This window comes from Myxine glutinosa, chromosome 5 (genome assembly GCF_964187855.1).
Source record: "Myxine glutinosa chromosome 5, kmMyxGlut1.1, whole genome shotgun sequence".
Taxonomy (NCBI): domain Eukaryota; kingdom Metazoa; phylum Chordata; class Myxini; order Myxiniformes; family Myxinidae; genus Myxine; species Myxine glutinosa.
In genome coordinates, this window is record NC_136265.1 from 194,703,577 (window position 1) to 194,724,040 (window position 20,464).

At 42.9% G+C, this 20,464-nt stretch overlaps 1 protein-coding gene across 3 annotated transcripts in view; it reads right to left on the bottom strand.

Annotated features, from left to right (window-relative positions):
• The window catches only part of LOC137426552 (ras-associating and dilute domain-containing protein), a 147,185-nt gene extending 138,729 nt beyond the window's left edge, over positions 1–8,456 (bottom strand). For all 3 annotated transcript variants that reach the window (XM_068115173.2, XM_068115174.2, XM_068115172.2), the window contains exons 1-2: positions 8,119–8,456; positions 1,539–1,887 (exon numbers count right to left, since the gene is read on the bottom strand). In XM_068115173.2, the coding sequence (XP_067971274.2) occupies positions 1,539–1,887; positions 8,119–8,180 (411 nt within the window). In that variant the 5' untranslated portion in view covers positions 8,181–8,456. The remainder of the gene's footprint in view (positions 1–1,538; positions 1,888–8,118) is intronic.
• Between the last annotated feature and the right edge of the window lie 12,008 nt (positions 8,457–20,464).

Below are 20,464 nucleotides of genomic sequence, written 5' to 3' on the forward strand. Positions count from 1 at the left end.
ACCAAATATGCAAATCCTCTTCAAATTTCAAGTCAATCAGATGAAAATTGACCATTTTAGAAATTCAGCCTATGTTGACCTTTTGACCTCAAAAATATTTGGCGGTTGAATTCAGTGACCCGATTTGCAAACCGTGTTCAAATTTCAAGGCAATTGAATGAAAATCGAGGATTTTCGAAATTCGACAAAGTTGTTGACCTTAGGCCTATGTTGACCTTTTGTCCTCAGAATAAAGTCCTCTTCTTTATGTCCAACTCCACCGTTTGGTGAAGTTTTGTGAAGATCGGTTAAAAACTGTGACCTGTAGGCAAGTATAAGTGAGCGGACAGACAGACAAACACACACACACACACACACACACACACACACACACACACACACACACACACACACACACACACACACACACACACACACACACACACACACACACACACACACACACACACACACACACAGGAGTGATCAACATACAAAAAAAAACAAAACATTTTGCCAAATAACAAACGGGTGAAAACAAAACCTCCTTCCACCTTCGGTAGCGGAGATAAAAATGATATTGATTCCAATGTTCAGCCTGGTCATTTTGTTGATCGTACTCAAAATCCGGTCGCCAACTCTGACACTTGTTTGCGAACCTTCACCAGTGAGAATTAAAACTTATTTCCCTATCACCATAACCTCTCATCCGCTTCTTCAAGCTCCTAACATATCATAGATACTGCATAACCAACTTGTAAACACTGCCAGTGCCACTTTCAAACACACACGACACAACGATTACCACATCTTTCTCCATTATTTTGGTCGACTCGTCAACTTTGCTATGAATTGTCCTTTATTGAATACCAGCGGGGTTACCCAGCGTTTCCCGGCGCTCTTCTAATCCTGTTGGCATTTTGAAAAAATGAAAAAAAATATCTATTTTTTGTGGAATATATGAATGAATGATCGTTTTTTAAGGCCATTTTTCCCCGCTAGAGCGGGGGTTAGCCTTGCGGGCCTCATGACAATCGTGGTTCCCTGTTTGAGGCAATGTTTTTTGTTTTTTTAATGGCCGGATGCCCTTCCTGACGCCAATTTTTTGGGGGTTTTGTGGGGTTTTTTTGGCCAATTTTTTGTGGGTGCCCACCTTAAACACCTCACTACACACTCTAAGGAATGGGGTCAGGGATCATTTAACATTACCTTTCACACAGCCACAAAGGCTTAGGGACGACAGATAGAGTGATTTAAAAAGAATTCCCAAGAAGCGAGCTTTTTCCTTTTTCTCAAATGTATCTATTTTTTGCCTAAAACATTCCCTGGCACTCACTGATGAACCTCTATGTTTGACGAAGATCCTTTGGCCATCTCTGAGAAAAATTGCTGTACACACAGACAGACAGACAGACATCTCTCCGACATCGACTAAAATCTGACAGTCCAAAACCATCGACATGAATAGCTCCCATTTTTCATTTGATAGATATGACAAAAGTTGCTTTAAAAATGCACGACGAACAGCCATTTATCCCCAACGTCCCACAGTCCCGTACCCTTGCAGATGACGTCGGTGTCGCGAGGACACTTTTGTAATTCGCACCCGATGAGATCTCTCCGCCAAAGATCTTTAACACACCGGGAGCAGTCGTCTGCGTGGAAAGCTCCACCGAATCGTTCGTGTCCGCCACCGGACCCCCGATGCCGAGCGTCACAGCATTAATGTTCTCACAAGATTTTTTGGTTCGGTCACGCTCGGTCAGTCCGTCCCTATGGCTGCTGGACACCCGGCCAAACACCTGTGAGAAACGCTTGCTGTGCCGGTTGCGAGCACGGTTCTTGGGTGGATGGCGGAGGGTGACCCCGCTCAGGGCTTCACAAGATCCACTCTTGAGGTCGGGGCTCCTGCGGGTCAGGAGAGGGATGAAAAGAAGAGCAGCGTTTTCTTGTGAGATAACAAGTAACATGTGAAATGCTAAATCAGGAGCACGGGAACATTCGGAATGTCGGAGGAGTTCAACTATGGAATTAGATTAACCCTGGTTAAGAAATCAAGGCAAAACAAATATTTGAGGGTTGGATATGTATCCAGTGAATAAATGTTTGATGAGGAACTGATAATTAATTTGGTCGCCTTGTCGCATCGGTCTTCCTGTAGGTTAGGGCATGAGTTTGGCCAGGGTACCAGCACACATTGACCTACTCTTTTCAAAGAGCAAAAAGCCCATTTCAAAAATTCGAAAATTAGTCAAGGTGGGACAGGTTACTTTAACCACCTTTAGAGGCCATTTTTCCCCGCAAGCGGGGGTTGGCCTTTTTCGGGAACCGTGGTTGTTGTTGTTTTTCGGTCCCCTTTTTGAAGCAATGTTTTACGGCCGGATGCCCTTCCTGACGCCAACCCTTTTTGCCGCCTTTAACGACAACCAGGGAATTACCAGTGAACTGGTACTCAATTAGCCGACCACGGAAGGATGACAGGCTGAGTCAACCCCCCTGGCATTAATTCAGCGATCGACCGGGATTCGAACCCAGGATCCTAGGTTATCCTAAGCTGACACCCTAGCCGCTAGCCCAACACCAGGGACAGGTTACTTTAGTGTAAGGAAAACACCCTGAATTGAACTCAGAGTCGACATCTCAAAAGCGATGAAAACAGACATCCTCCATACAATGTTACATCCAGCTACAAGTCTTTCTGTGTTTAAGTTTATAATGGAACAAGCAACGCAGAGCTGGAACTATTCCCCTGTTGATCCACAGATTCTCCCTCGTGGTATCATGAAAATGTCATTACACAATGCTCAGGCAGATATTTTGGAGCTTATTTCCCCCGTTAACTGCGAATGAACTCAAGAGGTTTTGCCGTAGCATAGTTCAAATGAAGAAGTTCAAATTATAGTCCGACTACAGGTCACGGGTTCTTGCAGAGAGCTACCTTGTGACCTTATCGTGGAAATGCATCGCAATCCATACGGCGTTGGACGTAGAGACTTCAATCCGGGAATGTACTCTTCCAGGCCAGTGAGATTATTTATTTCCTTGTGCAGAGACTTTTTACTCATCTAATGGAAACCTGCAAAATCGCAGCTTCGGATGGACGACAGGGCAATGATGCTTGGCAGACCTGAGCCAATCGCACCACCCCTGTCCTCTGGAATGCAGCGCCAACGTTCAGTGGAATGAGTGGCATACATAGAGGGGTCTAGGGGTAAAGGATCATGAAAAGTTCACTTTACGGTCCTCCATAACTTACTAGTTCTCGATAGCGATGCGTCCATGAAAGTTTTGTAATCTGTGACATCGCCATTGCAACGATAAATCAGCATAATAACACCTACATCGGTTTGGGGTCATTCTGCGACGGTGATGGACATTGTAGTTCTGGCTACTCTAAACTAAAGGGACTGCCACAAGTTCTACAAACAAGTACTCAACAGTCCAAGACACGTCCGCCATTTTTTTTTTTTTTTTTTAAAATAAATACATTCACACAATTGGTGAGTAAACATGTGTTATTACTAATTAGTAATTATACACATTTATATATTTGAAAAAAAAATCAAAAAATCTGTGCGTTGGACTATTTATTTATTTGGGTTTTTGTATACAAGATCGAGGCTCGTGAAAGAGCTAACATTAATCACACAAAAAGTCAAACCGACACACAAAACACAAAAAATAAGGGGAGCGGCAGACAAGATGGGGAGAAAGGGAGAGAGGAGAGGGGAGAGGGGGAAGGACACAAACACAACATTTGAGAGCAGGGACAACGGGAGAAATGTGGGAGGGGGAGAGCTTTGGGGGAGGTGGGAGAGGTATAAAACATATGAACACTGCAAGTACTTCCAGGAAAGAAGTTGGAATTAAAGAACAAAAAAAAAGAAGTGTATCTGGGGTGAATTATCGGGGGTAGAAAAGATCAAGGTTTTGGATGGGGGAAGATTAGAGATGGTGGTGAACAGCTGTTTTAAAGACCTGGAGAGAGGAGTGGGATTGAAGGGAGTGGGGGAGTTTGTTCCAGAGGCGGGAGAAAAGGGGAATGAAAGAGTGAAGTTGAGCAAAGAGTCTTGATTTTGGAAGTTTAACCATAAGAGGGTTGCAGGCAGATATTGTGCGACCTGAAGGAATATTGGGGGGACAGAGCACAGAGAGCGCTGGGGGAGCAAGGCCGGAGAGGAGTCGGTAGAAGACGGAAAGACCACCAACCTGCCTGCGGTGAGTGAGTGAAAGGCCCTCGGAGTTAGCTTCATCACGGGAGATTCCAATGATTCTGAAAGCTTTGGTTTCAACAGCGTGAAGCCGAGCTAGGTGTGAGGCAGGAGCAGCAGCCCAGAGGGGGGACCCTTGTGGGGATCATTGATTGAGGGGACCCAGAGGGGATTGAGACCTTTGTGTGTAGAACTTGTTCAAGTCCTCCCAGACCCAAAGTGTTGATGGATTGCCATTTTCAACAAGCTCGGCTGGTTTCCATCTTACAACTATTAATAACCCTGCTGATAATTGCTTACTTGGTTATAGTTGCAATAACTTGGTTACAGTTGTTTTCTGTGTAATTGTTGAGTTCATGTGAAGTCGGAGAGTGTGTAGTTGAGGAAAGAGCGGATATTGAGGAGGGGAGTCTCTCGATTGAATCACTCGTGGACGAATTAATAATCGTGAATCATAAAATTAAATTTACTGCCAGCCATGTTTGAATACTTATTGAATAATAATAATAATAAACGATTTGTTTATTATCTCAAACGATTTACTGTTATATTATCACAATGCGGCCGTGATAATTAATAGGCCGAGTCTCCCAGTCGACTCCACGAGGCCACGAGTTTGAAATTCCTTCCAACTCACCCGAAGTTCAAATGAACCTTGTCCAAAACCAAATACTGCAAAAGGTCGTCAAGAGACCGAAATGAAAGATTGTAGTTCTGAAGGGAAATCCTCAAGGACTTCCCCGGGTCTGGACATGAGATGAGGATCTTGAAAAATTAACCTTTAACTTGTTCTGATTTTAAATCGTTTTTTTAATTTATGTCGCGCACCCCCTACCCTTCACCGCCGCCCACACCGCCCAACATTGCGAGTGACTGCTACACTTGGTCTTCATCTTAACACAGAACGGCACTCAGTCGAGAGCATATACCTACGCCTGGTTGGCCATATATCACTCAATGGTGAAGAATCACTTTAAAAATTCTACGAGCTGGATCCGGATCTTTGCCAAAATCGAATCGATTCTTCCTTGTCACACACACAACCTGTCCAACAAGTTTCGTCTAAATCCATCCATAACCTTTTGAGATATCCTGCTATGTATCGTTTTTGACCTTTATCTCCAAATGGTGAAGAATCACTTTAAAAATTAAATAATCCTAATATCCAAATCCATATTCAGATCTTCACCAAAATCGAATCGAATCGTCCTTGTCAGACACCCAGCCGGTTCACCAAGTTTCGTCCAAATCCATCCACAACTTTTTGAGATATCCTGCTCTGTATAGTTTTTGGCCCGATCTCCCAATGGTGAAGAATCACTTTAAAAATTCTAGTAGCCGGATCCGAATCCAGATCTTCACCAAAATCGAATCATTTCGTCCATACGCTACATCTCCGCCAAATTTCGTCCGAATCTGTCCATAACTTATTGAGATATTTTGTTCACAGACAAACGGACAGGTGTGAAAATATAACCTCCGTCCACCTTTGCCTTTGGTGGCGCAGGTAATAATTAAAGGAAGAAGACTTGGTATGGAAGCCAAAAACCTAACTAGTACCCCTACCTACCTCTCCGTGTAGCATGACGAGGATCACTCTGGGTGGTTTGCCTTTGCCTTTCCATCGAGAGTCAAAAATAGGAATCCGTAACCTGTTCAGGGTGCCGACGATAACTCGCCCACTCTTCACGAAAGACCTCGTCGGATCTTTAACGTCCACCAAGTAATTCATGCTAACAGACGGGACGTACTGGACATCACAGTAACTGTGAAGCACAATCGGATAGTTGTTCGTCCACTCGGAGACTCGGACCCGCCAAATCAGTCCCGTTTAGGACACAACGACACGTGATGAGAATACGTGACGAGGACACGTGACCTCCTCAACATTGAATCCTTGACACGTGTTTGGAGGAATCGCCCGCGGAGGAATGTCATAGGGGATGGACGGATTAGTGGTGGACATGACAGAAACACCGGGAGTTCGGATTGTATAGATGAGGAGACACAAACATGAGATACACCGTGTTAAGATGAGGGGACACAAAGATGAGGAGACACAAACATGAGATACACCGTCTTAAGATGAGGGGACACAAAGATGAGGAGACACAAACATGAGATACACTGTGTTAAGATGAGGAGACAGAATAGATGAGATACACCGTGTTAAGATGTGGAGACACAAAGATGAGATACACCGCGTTAAGATGTGGAGACAGAATAGATGAGGAGACACAAAGATGAGATACACCGTGTTAAGATGAGGAGACAGAATAGATGAGATACACCGTGTTAAGATGTGGAGACACAAAGATGAGATACACCGCGTTAAGATGTGGAGACAGAATAGATGAGGAGACACAAAGATGAGATCCTCCGTGTTAAGATGAGGAGACAGAATAGATGAGGAGACACAAAGATGAGATACACCGTGTTAAGATGTGGAGACACAAAGATGAGAAACACCGTGTTAAGATGTGGAGACACAAAGATGAGATACACCGTGTTAAGATGTGGAGACACAAAGATGAGATACACCGCGTTAAGATGAGGAGACAGAATAGATGAGGAGACACAAAGATGAGATCCTCCGTGTTAAGATGAGGAGACAGAATAGATGAGGAGACACAAAGATGAGATACTCCGTGTTAAGATGAGGAGACAGAATAGATGAGGAGACACAAACATGAGATACACTGTGTTAAGATGAGGAGACACAAAGATGAGATACACCGCGTTAAGATGAGGAGACAGAATAGATGAGGAGACACAAAGATGAGATACTCCGTATTAAGATGAGGAGACAGAATAGATGAGGAGACACAAAGATGAGATACTCCGTGTTAAGATGAGGAGACAGAATAGATGAGGAGACAAACATGAGATACACTGTGTTAAGATGAGGAGACAGAATAGATGAGATACACCGTGTTAAGATGTGGAGACACAAAGATGAGATACACCGCGTTAAGATGAGGAGACAGAATAGATGAGGAGACACAAACATGAGATACACCGTGTTAAGATGAGGAGACAGAATAGATGAGGAGACACAACATGAGATACACGGTGTTAAGATGAGGAGACAGAATAGATGAGGAGACAACATGAGATACTCCGTGTTAAGATGAGGAGACAGAATAGATGAGGAGACACGAACATGAGATATACTGTGTTAAGATGAGGAGACAGAATAGATGAGATACACCGTGATAAGATGTGGAGACACCAACATGAGATACTCCGTGTTAAGATGAGGAGACAGAATAGATGAGGAGACACAAACATGAGATACACCGTGTTAAGATGAGGAGACAGAATAGATGAGGAGACAACATGAGATACTCCGTGTTAAGATGTGGAGACACCAACATGAGATACTCCGTGTTAAGATGAGTAGACAGAATAGATGAGGACACACATGAGATACTCCGTGTTAAGATGAGGAGACAGAATAGATGAGGAGACACAAACATGAGATACTCCGTGTTAAGATGAGGAGACAGAATAGATGAGGACACACAAACATGAGATACTCCGTGTTAAGATGAGGAGACAGAATAGATGAGGAGACACAAACATGAGATACTCCGTGTTAAGATGAGGAGACAGAATAGATGAGGAGACACAAACATGAGATACTCCATGTTAAGATGAGGAGACAGAATAGATGAGGAGACACAAACATGAGATACTCCGTGTTAAGATGAGGAGACAGAATAGATGAGGAGACACAACATGAGATACTCCGTGTTAAGATGTGGAGACACCAACATGAGATACTCCGTGTTAAGATGAGGAGACAGAATAGATGAGGAGACACAAACATGAGATACACCGTGTTAAGATGAGCCAACGGAGGATGAGCCAGTGTCTCCCTCCTATTAACAGGGAAACTGTAACAGACAATCGAAGTGAAACTCACGAGTAGTTTAATGATCCGTCCGTGGAGTTTCCGAACATCGTGAACGGGCGGGAATGGGCCATGGTGCCGTCCCCGAGCCGAGGCGATCCCGAGCTGAGGGTCCACGCTCCCCCCGTCTGCCTTTACCCCCAGTGTGGCGGCGCACACCCCGACCTCCGCTCCTCCGGCCCCCACTCCCGATACTTATCCTGTCTCTGTCTCTCTCCCTCCTCTTCCTGCCTCTTGTCCACGTTGAAGCCGAGTTTCGGATTTCCTTGCGGAGCTGCACCGGAGACCGGCTCGTCCCAGCGTGTTTCCTGCTCGGCACGGATCCTCCTCCGCGGGCATGTTTATCGCCCCCGAGTGGGACGGGGTCCGGGATGGGGAGGAGGAGCGGTCGGCTATGGATGGAGTACGTCGACCCGGATTCAAACTGCTACCCTGGTGTCCATGCACCATCCATGGGAAAGACGTGAGGGCTGCACGACCCGTCTGGTAGAACCCTGAACGGTCGTTAATGGACGTTAAAGACCCCTCAGTAGCTTTCACAAAGAGTAGGGGAGTTATCGCCATCATCCTCAACAAATTATATAGACTTACGATCTGCAGTCGAACTTCAGGCAGACACAGGTGTTTCGTGAAAACTTGGGTCAAAAACTTTTGCACCAAAAGGTAAGAATAATTGTGGATACGAAACAATAACTATAATAAATAATAAATAAATATATAATATAATATATAATAAATAATAAATATAATATAATATGAATTATCGTTTTAAGGCCATTTTCCCTGTTAGAGCGGGGGATAGCCTTGCGGGCCCCATGACAATCATGGTTCCCTTTTGAGGCAATGTTTTTAAGGCCGGATGCCCTTCCTGACGCCAACCCTTGGTCACGCTCTTACGATGCGCAGGGATACGGTGTACCTATTCTAACCCAGGGTACACACCGGGATCATTCATCCCAGCAAGCTGGTACTCAATTTGCCGACCTCGGAAGGATGACAGGTTGAATCCTGTTCCAAACCCCCTGGTGTTAATTCAGCAATCGACCGGGATTAGCGAACCCAGGATCCTGGGATCCCAAGCCGGCACCCTAACCGCTAAGCCAACACCAGGCTAAAAACATCATATAATATAATAAATAATATTAATAAATAATATATATATTTATATAATAAAAAATATAATGGTATATAATATAATACTATTATAATATAATATATTATATTATAAATATAACAATTATAATATAAAATATATTATAATTATATAAAATAAAATAATATATTATAAAATAATATATAAAATATATTATTATATTATATATTATTCAATACTATAATATAATAATATTATAGCATAAATTATATATATTATATATATAATTAACTATTATTATTATAATTATATTATATAATAATTTTTATTATTATATTATATATCATAATATATATAATATATATATTATTTTAATATATAATTATAATATAATATATTATATTATAAATTATATTATAATATATATAATAATAATATATTATTTTATTATTATACTTATATTATATTTTATTATTAATATGAACTTATATTATAATTATATATAATATATATAATTATTATATAATATACTTATATGTAATATGAACTTATATGTAATATGAACTTATATATATAAGTTTTTATATATATATATAAAAACATATATAATATGAACTTATATATAATATAATAACTTATATTATAATTTTATTTAAATTAATATGAACAAATTATAATATAATAATATATTATATTATATCATATAATATAATATAATAGTATAATATAATAGATAATATAATAAATAATATAATAGTATATATAGTCTGAAAGTACAAATCAGGTTGTAGTCATTGTGGCCAATGTCGAATTTTCAGGTTTGACTACCAAATGTGAGGGCAAGACAGCACTATAATTTTCAGGTATCCTAATATATGTTGCCCACGTGAACAAATGTGATGGACGTCTGAGTTCCACAGCGAAACTCATTTTGCGGCCAGTTTCCAAAATGGCCACCAAGTTTTAGCATAATTCTGTTAAATTTGGTCACAACTTTTAATCTGATGGTCTGAGGCACATGCACCCCGAAATAAAATATGTTCAGTATGCCATTTGGCATATTTTAATCTACATTAAATGGAAATTGGTTCACTAGGTTTTGAGATAATGAAGAAAATGTCAGAAATGTGCCATTTTTCACACAAAAAAATTAATTTTATCCAAGAAACAGATGTGATTCATATGTTAATGTGTACCTAACATGTATAATAACTTAGTTATAGTTAAAATGACCCAGAATAATTTTATATTCAGATACACCTTTATGGCTGTGTGCATCAAGAGCCAAAACAATCCTACAACCAGCCCCATGAATTGTGACTTGTGGTATCATGTAGCATGGCTTCTGTGACGCCACTGTATGGTGGATATTATTTACAGAAAACATTACAGTGGTACATGCACAATATGAACAATTCAACCAGGTCTACATCATAAGCCAAACTAGAACAATGCGACTGTGTCGCCAATATACCTCCGCATAGTCCCACAACAGATAGGTGCCCTCGTTCACTATCCTAAAAATAAATAAGTTTGATTTAAATCCCTTCCGCTGTTTTCAACTATCACATTTTCACCAGACAGGACAGGTTTCACATCGATCTGTGAAGCGGTTTCAGAGAAGGGATTAAAAAAAACATTTTTGGCTGGTATACCACTTCATCGATGATGTCATAATTATCAACCTTTTGTTCGCCATTGGGAGTACTTGACAATGTGCCAAGTTTCAAATTTTTCCATTCAGCGGTTTCTGAGAAATAATGTTTTAATTATTTGCTTTTAATCCAAGATGACTGCCATACCACGTGACCCATGACGTCACAATTATCATAAAAACATTTCGCATGGGTGTCACTCCTGCCCTGAAAGTTTTGTCTCAATCGGACATATTATGGTTGCTGAGAAAAACGAGGTTTAGCCGGGACGGACGGACGGACGGACAACCCGAAAACATAATGAATCCGGCGACTTTATCGGCGGAGGCATAAAAATACACGAGATAATGTGAGGCCACAAGATGTTCCTGGAATCTACGGAGAGCAAGAACAAGCTCGCTACCATTTCAGCTGAATACTGGAAAGACCAGGAGAAGAGAGAGAAGCTTGGAGGTAGAAGTACGTTTGTCACGTGTGGTCATCTCTACCTGAAGCTTACCCACGGAAGTTGGCAAGAAGTTGACGATGTAAAATCAAAACCAAGAAGAGGCAGATACACGACGATTGCTGCACGCCGCACATGCCGCAGACAACTACCAAGCCTTGATCTGCGTCACCGAAGACACTGATGTCTTCATCATTTGCCTCGCACTGAGTGGAGATATCAACAGCAAAGTCTTCATAAGAGGTGGAACGAAACCGTCGATCAGGCTTGTCGATATCATCAAATTGGCTGCAGCACTGGGACGAGATGTACTTACCGCCAATTACTGGGACTTTGTGCATCAACTGGATGTGATACTGGGAGTGCAATTGTTGGGCAAGGAAAGCTGAAAATTCTCCTACGTCACGAGAAGTTCAGAGAAGCTTTTGCATCACTTTCAGAGCTTTTTCAGAGGATCAAAACAACCAAACATCTTGTAAGCCCCCACGTGTACACATCTTGTAAGCCCCCACATGTACACATCTTGTAAGCCCCCACATGTACACATCTTGTCAGCCCCCATGTGTACACATCTTGTAAGCCCCCCACATGTACACATCTTGTAAGCCCCCACGTGTACACATCGTGTAAGCCCCCACGTGTACACATCTTGTAAACCCCCACGTGTACACATCTTGTAAGCCCCCACGTGTACGCATCTTGTAAGCCCCCACTTGTACACATCTTGTAAGCCCCCACATGTACACATCTTGTAAGCCCCAACGTGCACACATCTTGTAAGCCCCCACGTGTACACATCTTATCTTGTAAGCACCCACGTGTACACATCTTGTCAGCCCCCACGTGTACACATCTTCTCAGCCCCCACGTGTACACATCTTGTAAGCCCCCACGTGTACACATCTTGTAATCCCCCACGTGTACACATCTTGTAACTGTAAGCCCCCACATGTACACATCTTGTCAGCCCCCACGTGTGCACATCTTCTCAACCCCCACGTGTACATATCTTGTAAGCCCCCACGTGTGCACATCTTGTAATCCCCCACGTGTACACATCTTGTAAGCCCCCACGTGTACACATCTTGTAATCCCCCACGTGTACACATCTTGTAACTGTAAGCCCCCACATGTACACATCTTGTCAGCCCCCACTTGTACACATCTTGTAAGTCCCCACCGCTGGATGGTGGGTGCTGAGGCTTTTGCACACACTCGAAAGTGAAGCTATTTAAAGCGCGCAAATAGAGCCAATTAAATGTACTGGATACTTCCCATTTTATTTCCTCAATACAAACATAATTTACAAAAGAGACAGAGGGTTGACCACTTAACGTCCTCCCTCTCACGATACTCACTCAGCCACGAGGTTCCCCCTCGTGGCTGAAGCACGTATGGCGTCGCCCTTTTTGTTCGCCAACCAAAGGGGCAGAGCAGCGCAACAGCCACTTGTCTGTCACACAGACCCTTCCCAAGGAATCCTGATCGCTCATTAGCCCGTGGGAGGCTCACATTGGCGTCATGTAGACCCCTGAAGCCAGCGCACACAGAGCGGCCATTTTACCACTCCTTTCACTCACAGCACGTGACAGTGCGGGCAGTGCATAATATTCCACAATCACGCTTCGTTTAAACTTCCTCTTCTTCTTCTTCTTCTTTTAAGTTTTATGGCGTTTTCAGAGCCGCATAACATAAAATAAAAAAAGAAAACATCAAATAAAAAGGAGCCTAAGGGAGATCCATAAATCTATATAGATCTCCCGCTCGCTTTTAAAAAGTTTAAGACCGCCTTGCACAGCCGATGATGCTTCTGGTTTAAATGACCAAAAATGACCAGCAGATCAGACACACCGACCCCCGCCTCTCTAATGATTTTAAATAGGAGCAACCTGGGTCCATCTGTTACGGATTCGTCACTTGGGCCTTTGTTGTTATTAGATACTTGTAGGATTTTTAGTTTCAGGTAATATTGTTGCTAAGATTTCTGTGTGAAATGGAGATGACTTTAGTAAAAGGTAAAAATAAATGTTTGTGAAGGAAAAAGGAAAACGCGGCAAAGAAACCAGAAGAGGAAAGAGGAAGAATCGGCAGGGGAAAGAGACAGCCGTGAGTCGCATCGAGGCTGCCAATGGACTTCCTTGATATTGGTTGCGAATAAATTGAGGCTTCCCGTGAAAGGGATTGCCCACGACATCGTCCCATATTGCGATTGCAATTAAGACTGCATCTCAGGTTTTGGTACCAAGCGGGAACTATTTTTGGCGGGAAAGCAAGCGCCTCCATTACAGGCCGATCCGCCATTTTTCCTCGAGGAGGCCGTCCGCCTGGTGCATCGTGTTTTGTCGTTGGATTCCCTTATCAACATTATCGTGTTGATTTCCATATCGCCTTAATTCCCATATCGACCTCATTGTGTTGATCGCCATTGGTTTCCATATCGGATTAATTCACATATCGACCTCATCGTGTTGATTGCCGTTGGTTTCCATATCGGCTTAATCGTTGGTGGACGTGGGGTGTGGATTGCACTCACGTTTTGGGGGATCATTACACCGCACAGATACCTGACTATTGTTCTTGCCGTTCTGTACGACTTTGACCTTCGCCTAGCGTGGGGATGGACTTTGGGAATGTTACATTCCACTCACGTTTGGCGTATCGTGAGTTTATTGCTTTTGAGAGCATTGGGGAATGATGGTACCATCATATGTATTGTTCATGAGATGCAAGTGATATTTTCATGGTACTTTCTTTAAGAGTGTTATTATTGTGTATGCGAGAGTTCTTAATACAATTGCATGTTTTGTACTACACAATTGCATTGGTGCGGTTTTACCATGGTTTATTAGAACACTCAAAATAACAAATCTTTCTGCCGTGTTCCCTCTCAAAACTCTGAGGGTCACCGTAACCGGAGTTTGGGGAGGGAACACGTAACATCATATAGGCGTACACATCTTGTACATCATATAGGCTGCATTCCAGAAACAAGTGAGTTAGATCTTCAGGTTTGTTCGGTCATTCTCCGAACTTAGAAAATTCAAATCCATGGGCTGGATGCGATTTTTCATTGCGAGGTTGTTATATGTTAGTTGAATTTCTTTTTGGATTAATATCAGAACAATTTGAGCCTCCGAAAGTGTGCAGGGCAGGGTTCAGTAATTGTTTTAAACGAATAAAGTTTCGACTTTTGAACTATTTTTGGCTAAAACTGTTGTCTCTTCACTCATTCACGATTCACGACTTTCATTCCTTCCACCATACTCAGGAAACCTCGAAGTTTAATGCCCGGAACATGACCAGCTTTTCCCAATTAATACTTACCAGTTGCCATGGTGATGGGATACCTCAATGAACGTCCCTCGTTGTGCTTGGTTGATTTAGTTAGGTAGTGTGATGCGGGAAAAATTAACCGCTAGTTGGAGACCCCAGAGTGAGGAGTGTGATTGGACCGTCTCGTGAAGCCTGAGGGTGTTTCCATAGTAACGGAGGGAAGAAGAAGAAGGGAGTGGAAGCTTGGAAGTACATCATGGTAAATGTAGAAGTTTGGAGTTTAAGCACGTGGAGGTTCCAGAGGACCTGTGGAAGGTCAGAGACCGGATGAGAGGCGGTAAAACACCAAGATAGACCGCCCAGCCCAACTGTCTGGGATTTGAGAGCAACAGACATTCTTCAGCATCGCCACCGGAGTTCACATTAATGTTGAGAGAGCATATAGGATTCCATAGAATTCAGGAGATATTTTTTTAAAAGAATATTCATGAACACAAAGAGTTAGGTAGAGGGTATAGGAAGTGGGCTACAAGTGGCCATCTGTTTATGTTCACAGGGATGGGGGAAGAGTGGGAGTTGAAGTGGGAAAAGGAAAAGAGGAACGAGAAAAGAAAAGCGAAGAATGAGAAAATAAATGAGAAAAGTTTGACTTCCACTTCCGGTTCCTCCGGCGAGGAAGTGTCCTTCGAGCTCTCCACGGCATCAAAGTTAAGTATTTTCCCATTCATGTCTGTCAAATTTCCACTTGTTATTTTACTGTGTATATGTTACTGTGTGTTTCTAGTTAGTCTTGGTTTGTAATTCGTGTAAACTTGTGTGTAATTACTCGTTTTTTGTTCGTACCGCGTGCGCTGCCTGGTCTCTCGAGGCTTCCCTCGCCCCAATGGTATTTTGTAAACTTAAATTCTTTCTTTCACCGTATTGCTTTTTTCTTTGATTTAATTTTCACATCCTACCTCCCCCGAACATCTTACCACCTCTATCCACCCCTCCTCTATCGTCTAACGTTTTAAATACAAAAAAGTATATATATCTATAATAATAATTTCCTTCTTAGCGGGGCAGATATGGGACTGAGGTGTGCACTTCTGGAAAGAAGCATGAAAATTTGCACATGGGTGTTTTTGAGTATGCCGATTTCAAAAATTGCGGGAACCACGATGTCACTCTAACGTTTCCCGCCCAAAAATTCAAAATGGCCACCACAAAACACATTTTGCCCATAAATCAGCTATAAGTGCCCCGATTACCATGATCTTGGTGTCTATACCTATGTTCTTGAGGTCGAGAAATGCAATAAAACACAAGTGAAATATCATAAGTTGCATCTTCCTGCCAAAAAGTTGAAAATTCAAAATGGCCGCCACAAAATTTTTTTTCTTTTGCCATAAAACGGCTGTAATATAACAATCTTCATGGTGAATTTTTATTTTTAAAATGCTCATAACATTAATTTGTCACATCAATGTATATATTTGCATTTGCCACTTTGCTAAACCAATATGTCTCATGTTATCTTAATGCTCAATTTCAATAGAGCCTAATTACAGTCTAAAACTGATATTAACATACATTTCAGGTAATTTACCAGGTTTACATATATGCACATAATTATGTTTCTCATCAGCAGGGTCATAACCAGAATTTAAGTACAGAAATGATACTAGATAAGTTTTACATGTACCATATATCAATGATGTACATTCAACAACTTATCTTTTCTGTTTTTCCTGTTTTTTTTCAGAAACTGATGGCATCCAGGCAGTGACGGTCATCTAGTGGTTCATCATGTCAAAAAAACTTAGAATGGCTCATCAGGCATGTCCAGCACCATTTCAGCCGACAAACTGGGACATTTGTGTTCTGTGTCAAAAACGTGGTGGAACTCTCATAAATCCATCGGCAACAGGATTTGCATCATTGGCCACAAATTTATCTTCCCTTCATGAACTAAACAAATTGATGTATCAAGACTCAATGATGGTGATGGCATGGAGGAAACGCTTGTTACCCACAGAGCTAAGTGGCATAAAGCTTGCTACGTTCTGAGTAATGCAACAAAAGTGGAAAGAGCCAGGAAGCGACAAGCAAAAGCTTGTCAGGAATTAGCTCAATCACCACTTAAACAGCACCTTCGCAGTGCAAGTGCTCCAGCATATTCCATGGAAACAGAAAAGGGAAATCAACCAGCTTGTTTTTTCTGTGATGACACCACAGGAGACTTTCACAAAGCCGAGACAATAGCCCTTGATACCCGTGTCAGACAAATCGCTACAGAATTCGGAGATACAAAGCTGTTGGCCAAATTATCAGTTGGAGATATGATCGCTATTGATGCTGTGTATCACTTGAAGTGCTTGACATCATTCTATAACAAACATAGATCTCAACAAAGACAGTCAACTGGGAAGTGTCGCCAAATTAATCCACAGTCACTTGCACTTGCTGAGGTGGTGTCTTATATTGAGAAATATGGCCAATTGGGTGGAGACCTGAATCATGTTTTCAAACTCTCTGATCTCAAGGAATTGTATTGTGAGCGCCTACAAAAATTAGGTGGTGACAACTGGACACATCCATTCCACCAGACTTGCACAGAAACTCCAACAACATATTCCAGCTCTCGAAGCTCACAACAGCAAGTCTGGCACAGTATTGTCATTCAAGGAAGATGTTGGTGATGCCTTGCTAGATGCATGCAACTTTGCTCCAGATGATGAAGCTGTCATGCTGATGAGAGTGGCAAAGTTGGTTCGCAAAGAAGTGTTTGAGAAAAAAATACCACTTCCAATAGTTCCTTATGTGATGAACAATATGACAATCTACCAACTTCTCTATCTGCTCTAGTCGGGATGATACTAGGGGGCTCAAATGCGAGAGAACGTGTTGATGACAATGATGTAAGCACAGCTGCCTCGTCCATCACACAGTTACTTGTCTTCCATGCTGTCAAACGAAGGAGGAGAGATTCTGTAGCAGTACAGCACAACTCGGACCGTGAGACTGTTCTCCCGTTGTATCTTGGCGGTGTTTTATTCAGTGGTTTATTACAACATGCTGTTTTTCTTCCTATTTAAAAGGCTTTTTTCTATTTCCTCTTCAATTAATTCAACTTCAAAAATAATTCAATCTTTTACAGTTCTTCCTCTCTACATTCTCGAAACTCACCTAAATTCCACCCCTCCTCTATCGTATTCAAACGGATCTCTGACTTGAAAATCACAATAAACCCAGTTTGTAATTATTGTTATTTTGTCATTAATCGTCCAACACTTTCTAAACTCACTCCTCCCCTTCTAAACTCCCCCCTCGGGCCTCTCCTCCTAAACTCCCAATTCGGCCCTCCCCTCCTAAACTCCCCCCACATCCCACCCCTTCTAATCTCCCCCCTCCCCTTCAAAACTCGCCCCTCATCACTCCCCAAAATTTCCCCTCACTCCTCCCTTTCAAAACTCCCCCCTCACTCCTCCCCTTCAAATCTCCCACCTACCATCTTTCTCCAATTCTCCCCTCTCCCCCCTCCTCCTCCTCAAAGCTGCCTCCTCCCCACTTCCTCTCCCTTCCATCTCATACCTCCACCTCCTCCAACCTTCGACTTCGCACTGCCCTCCTCAAACAACGCCTCAATGTGCCTCATCCCATCACCATCAAACCATTTGTCCTCATCATCCTTCCCTTTCTCCTAGCTATTCTGTAATCTCTGATACACTATAAACAGCTCTCCATACCTCCTCCTCTCACCCCTCATCTTACCCCACCCTCCCCTCCCCTGTCCTGTAACGATGCTCCCCCTCCCTTTTCCTTAACGGTATGGACCTCAAATATCTGGGGCCTTCACTCAAACCTGATTGAACTCTCCATACAGGTTGCTTCTGACAAACCAGACTTAATCTGTTTAACAGAAACTTTCCTCCTTCAAGATGTCTCCGATTTCTTAATATCTCTTCTTGGGTACTCTGTCTTCAGGTATGATAGACCTGAGCCTCGTCCTGGTGGTGGGGTTGCTATCTTTATAAAAAAAACTCTCTTCCTCATTCTCGCTGCACTGCCCTCTCTCCATCACACCCCCAGGAGTACCTCTGGCTATGGCTTCCCCTCTGCTCCCACCTTTTGCTCATATGTGTGTTGTACCGTCCTCCAAACAGTGATGACTCCATTTATATCTCCCTATCTGACAACATGGAACAACTTCCATCCACTCATCCCAACTCTCTCTTCCTCATATGTGGTGACTTCAACTGTCATCATGCCATCTGGCTGGGTGTGGGTACCTCTCGCACCAGCCACGGCACCTCAGCAAAAGACTTCTGCGAATCATTGGGACTGACACAATCTGTCAATTTCCCGACCCGGATCTCAGTCAACGGAGCATCTTCTCTTCTTGACTTGGTTATGACAAACTTCCCTGCAAATGTCTGCTGTTCTTCTTCTGCTCCAATCGGTTCATCTTATCATTTGCTTGTTAAAGTGGACATCTCTCTGGCCATTCTCAGAGAGCCTCCTTAGCGTCGACGAGTCTGGCATTTCACTCAGGCCGACTGACTGGACTGGTCTCCCATCTCTACTGCCTCTGACATCAACTCTTCCTGGGAATTCTTCCAAAGTATACTGCTCTCTCTCTCTCATGCACAGATTTATCCCATCTCGTCTTCAGTTGTCATACCCTTCCTCCCATTCCATGGTACACGGAATCTTGTGGTGAGGAAGTTGCCCTGAAACAACTTGCCTTCACCTCATGGAAGGCTAATCCAAATGAAGGCAATCTCCATTCCTTTCGCAAAGCTCGGGACAAGTGTGTGTCTGCCCTCAGGAGAGCCAGGAAACGATATCTCTCTACTCTCAAGACTGAACTCTCAAACCTGTCTCCTTCTTCCAAATCCTGGTAGCATTTGGTCAAATCTGTTTCTGGTGTTTGTTCCCCTTCCATCTCCCCCTTATCTCAAACGGCTATGCAGCTGACACCGCAGCTGTATAGCTGTTTCTGTATATAATCTGTACATAATCTTGTATATAATCTTGTGTCCCAAACCCATATCTCTATGTACCCAACTTACCCAGCCGAACCCAGCTGCTCCTGGACTCTGTGTCCTTCCCTCCTGACGAGGTGGAGAAGTATCTGTCTAACCTCGACTCTGATTCTGCAAATGGACCACATGTCATCAGCCCATGGGTCCTAAAATCCTGCTCTGCAGCTCTATCTCTCCTTCTCTCTTTTCTCTTCACCCTCTCTTTTGCTCAAGGTCATCTGCCATCTGCTTGGAAATCAGCCAACATTACCGCTTTATGCCAAACAGGAAATCAGAGCTGCCTGTCTTGACATATCTCGTGCCTTCGATACGGTCTGGCACCCCGCCCTGCTCACCAAACTCTCCTTCTATGGTATCCATGGAAACCTCCACGCATGGCTTGCGGCATGCCTCTCTGGTTGCAGTCAACGTGTGGTCCTGAATGGAATTCTCTCGTCTCTGCTTCTTGTCCAGGCTGGAGTTCCCCAAGGCAGTGTTATGGGCCCTGTGCTTTTTCTGGTCTTCATCAATGATCTCTCCGACTCTCTGGAAAATCCTCTCTATCCCTTTGGTGATAACTCCACTCTCTGCCGCTCCATTCCTCATCCCTCAGATCAGCAGTCTGCAGCTCCTCACTCTCTGCAGACCTGGACAAAATCACAGACTGGTCAAACAAGTGGAACAACAACAACAACATGCATTTTAAAGTCAAATCAAGGTCAAATCAATCAAATGGTTAAACAAGTGGAACATGTCCTTCAATCCTGACAAATCTCACACTCTTACGATGTCTCTCCGAAAAGACCATCTGGACAACCCTCCCTTCTACTTTCTCAACAATCCTCTCAATGAAATTCTGTCACTCAAGCTTTTTGGTCTCACTATC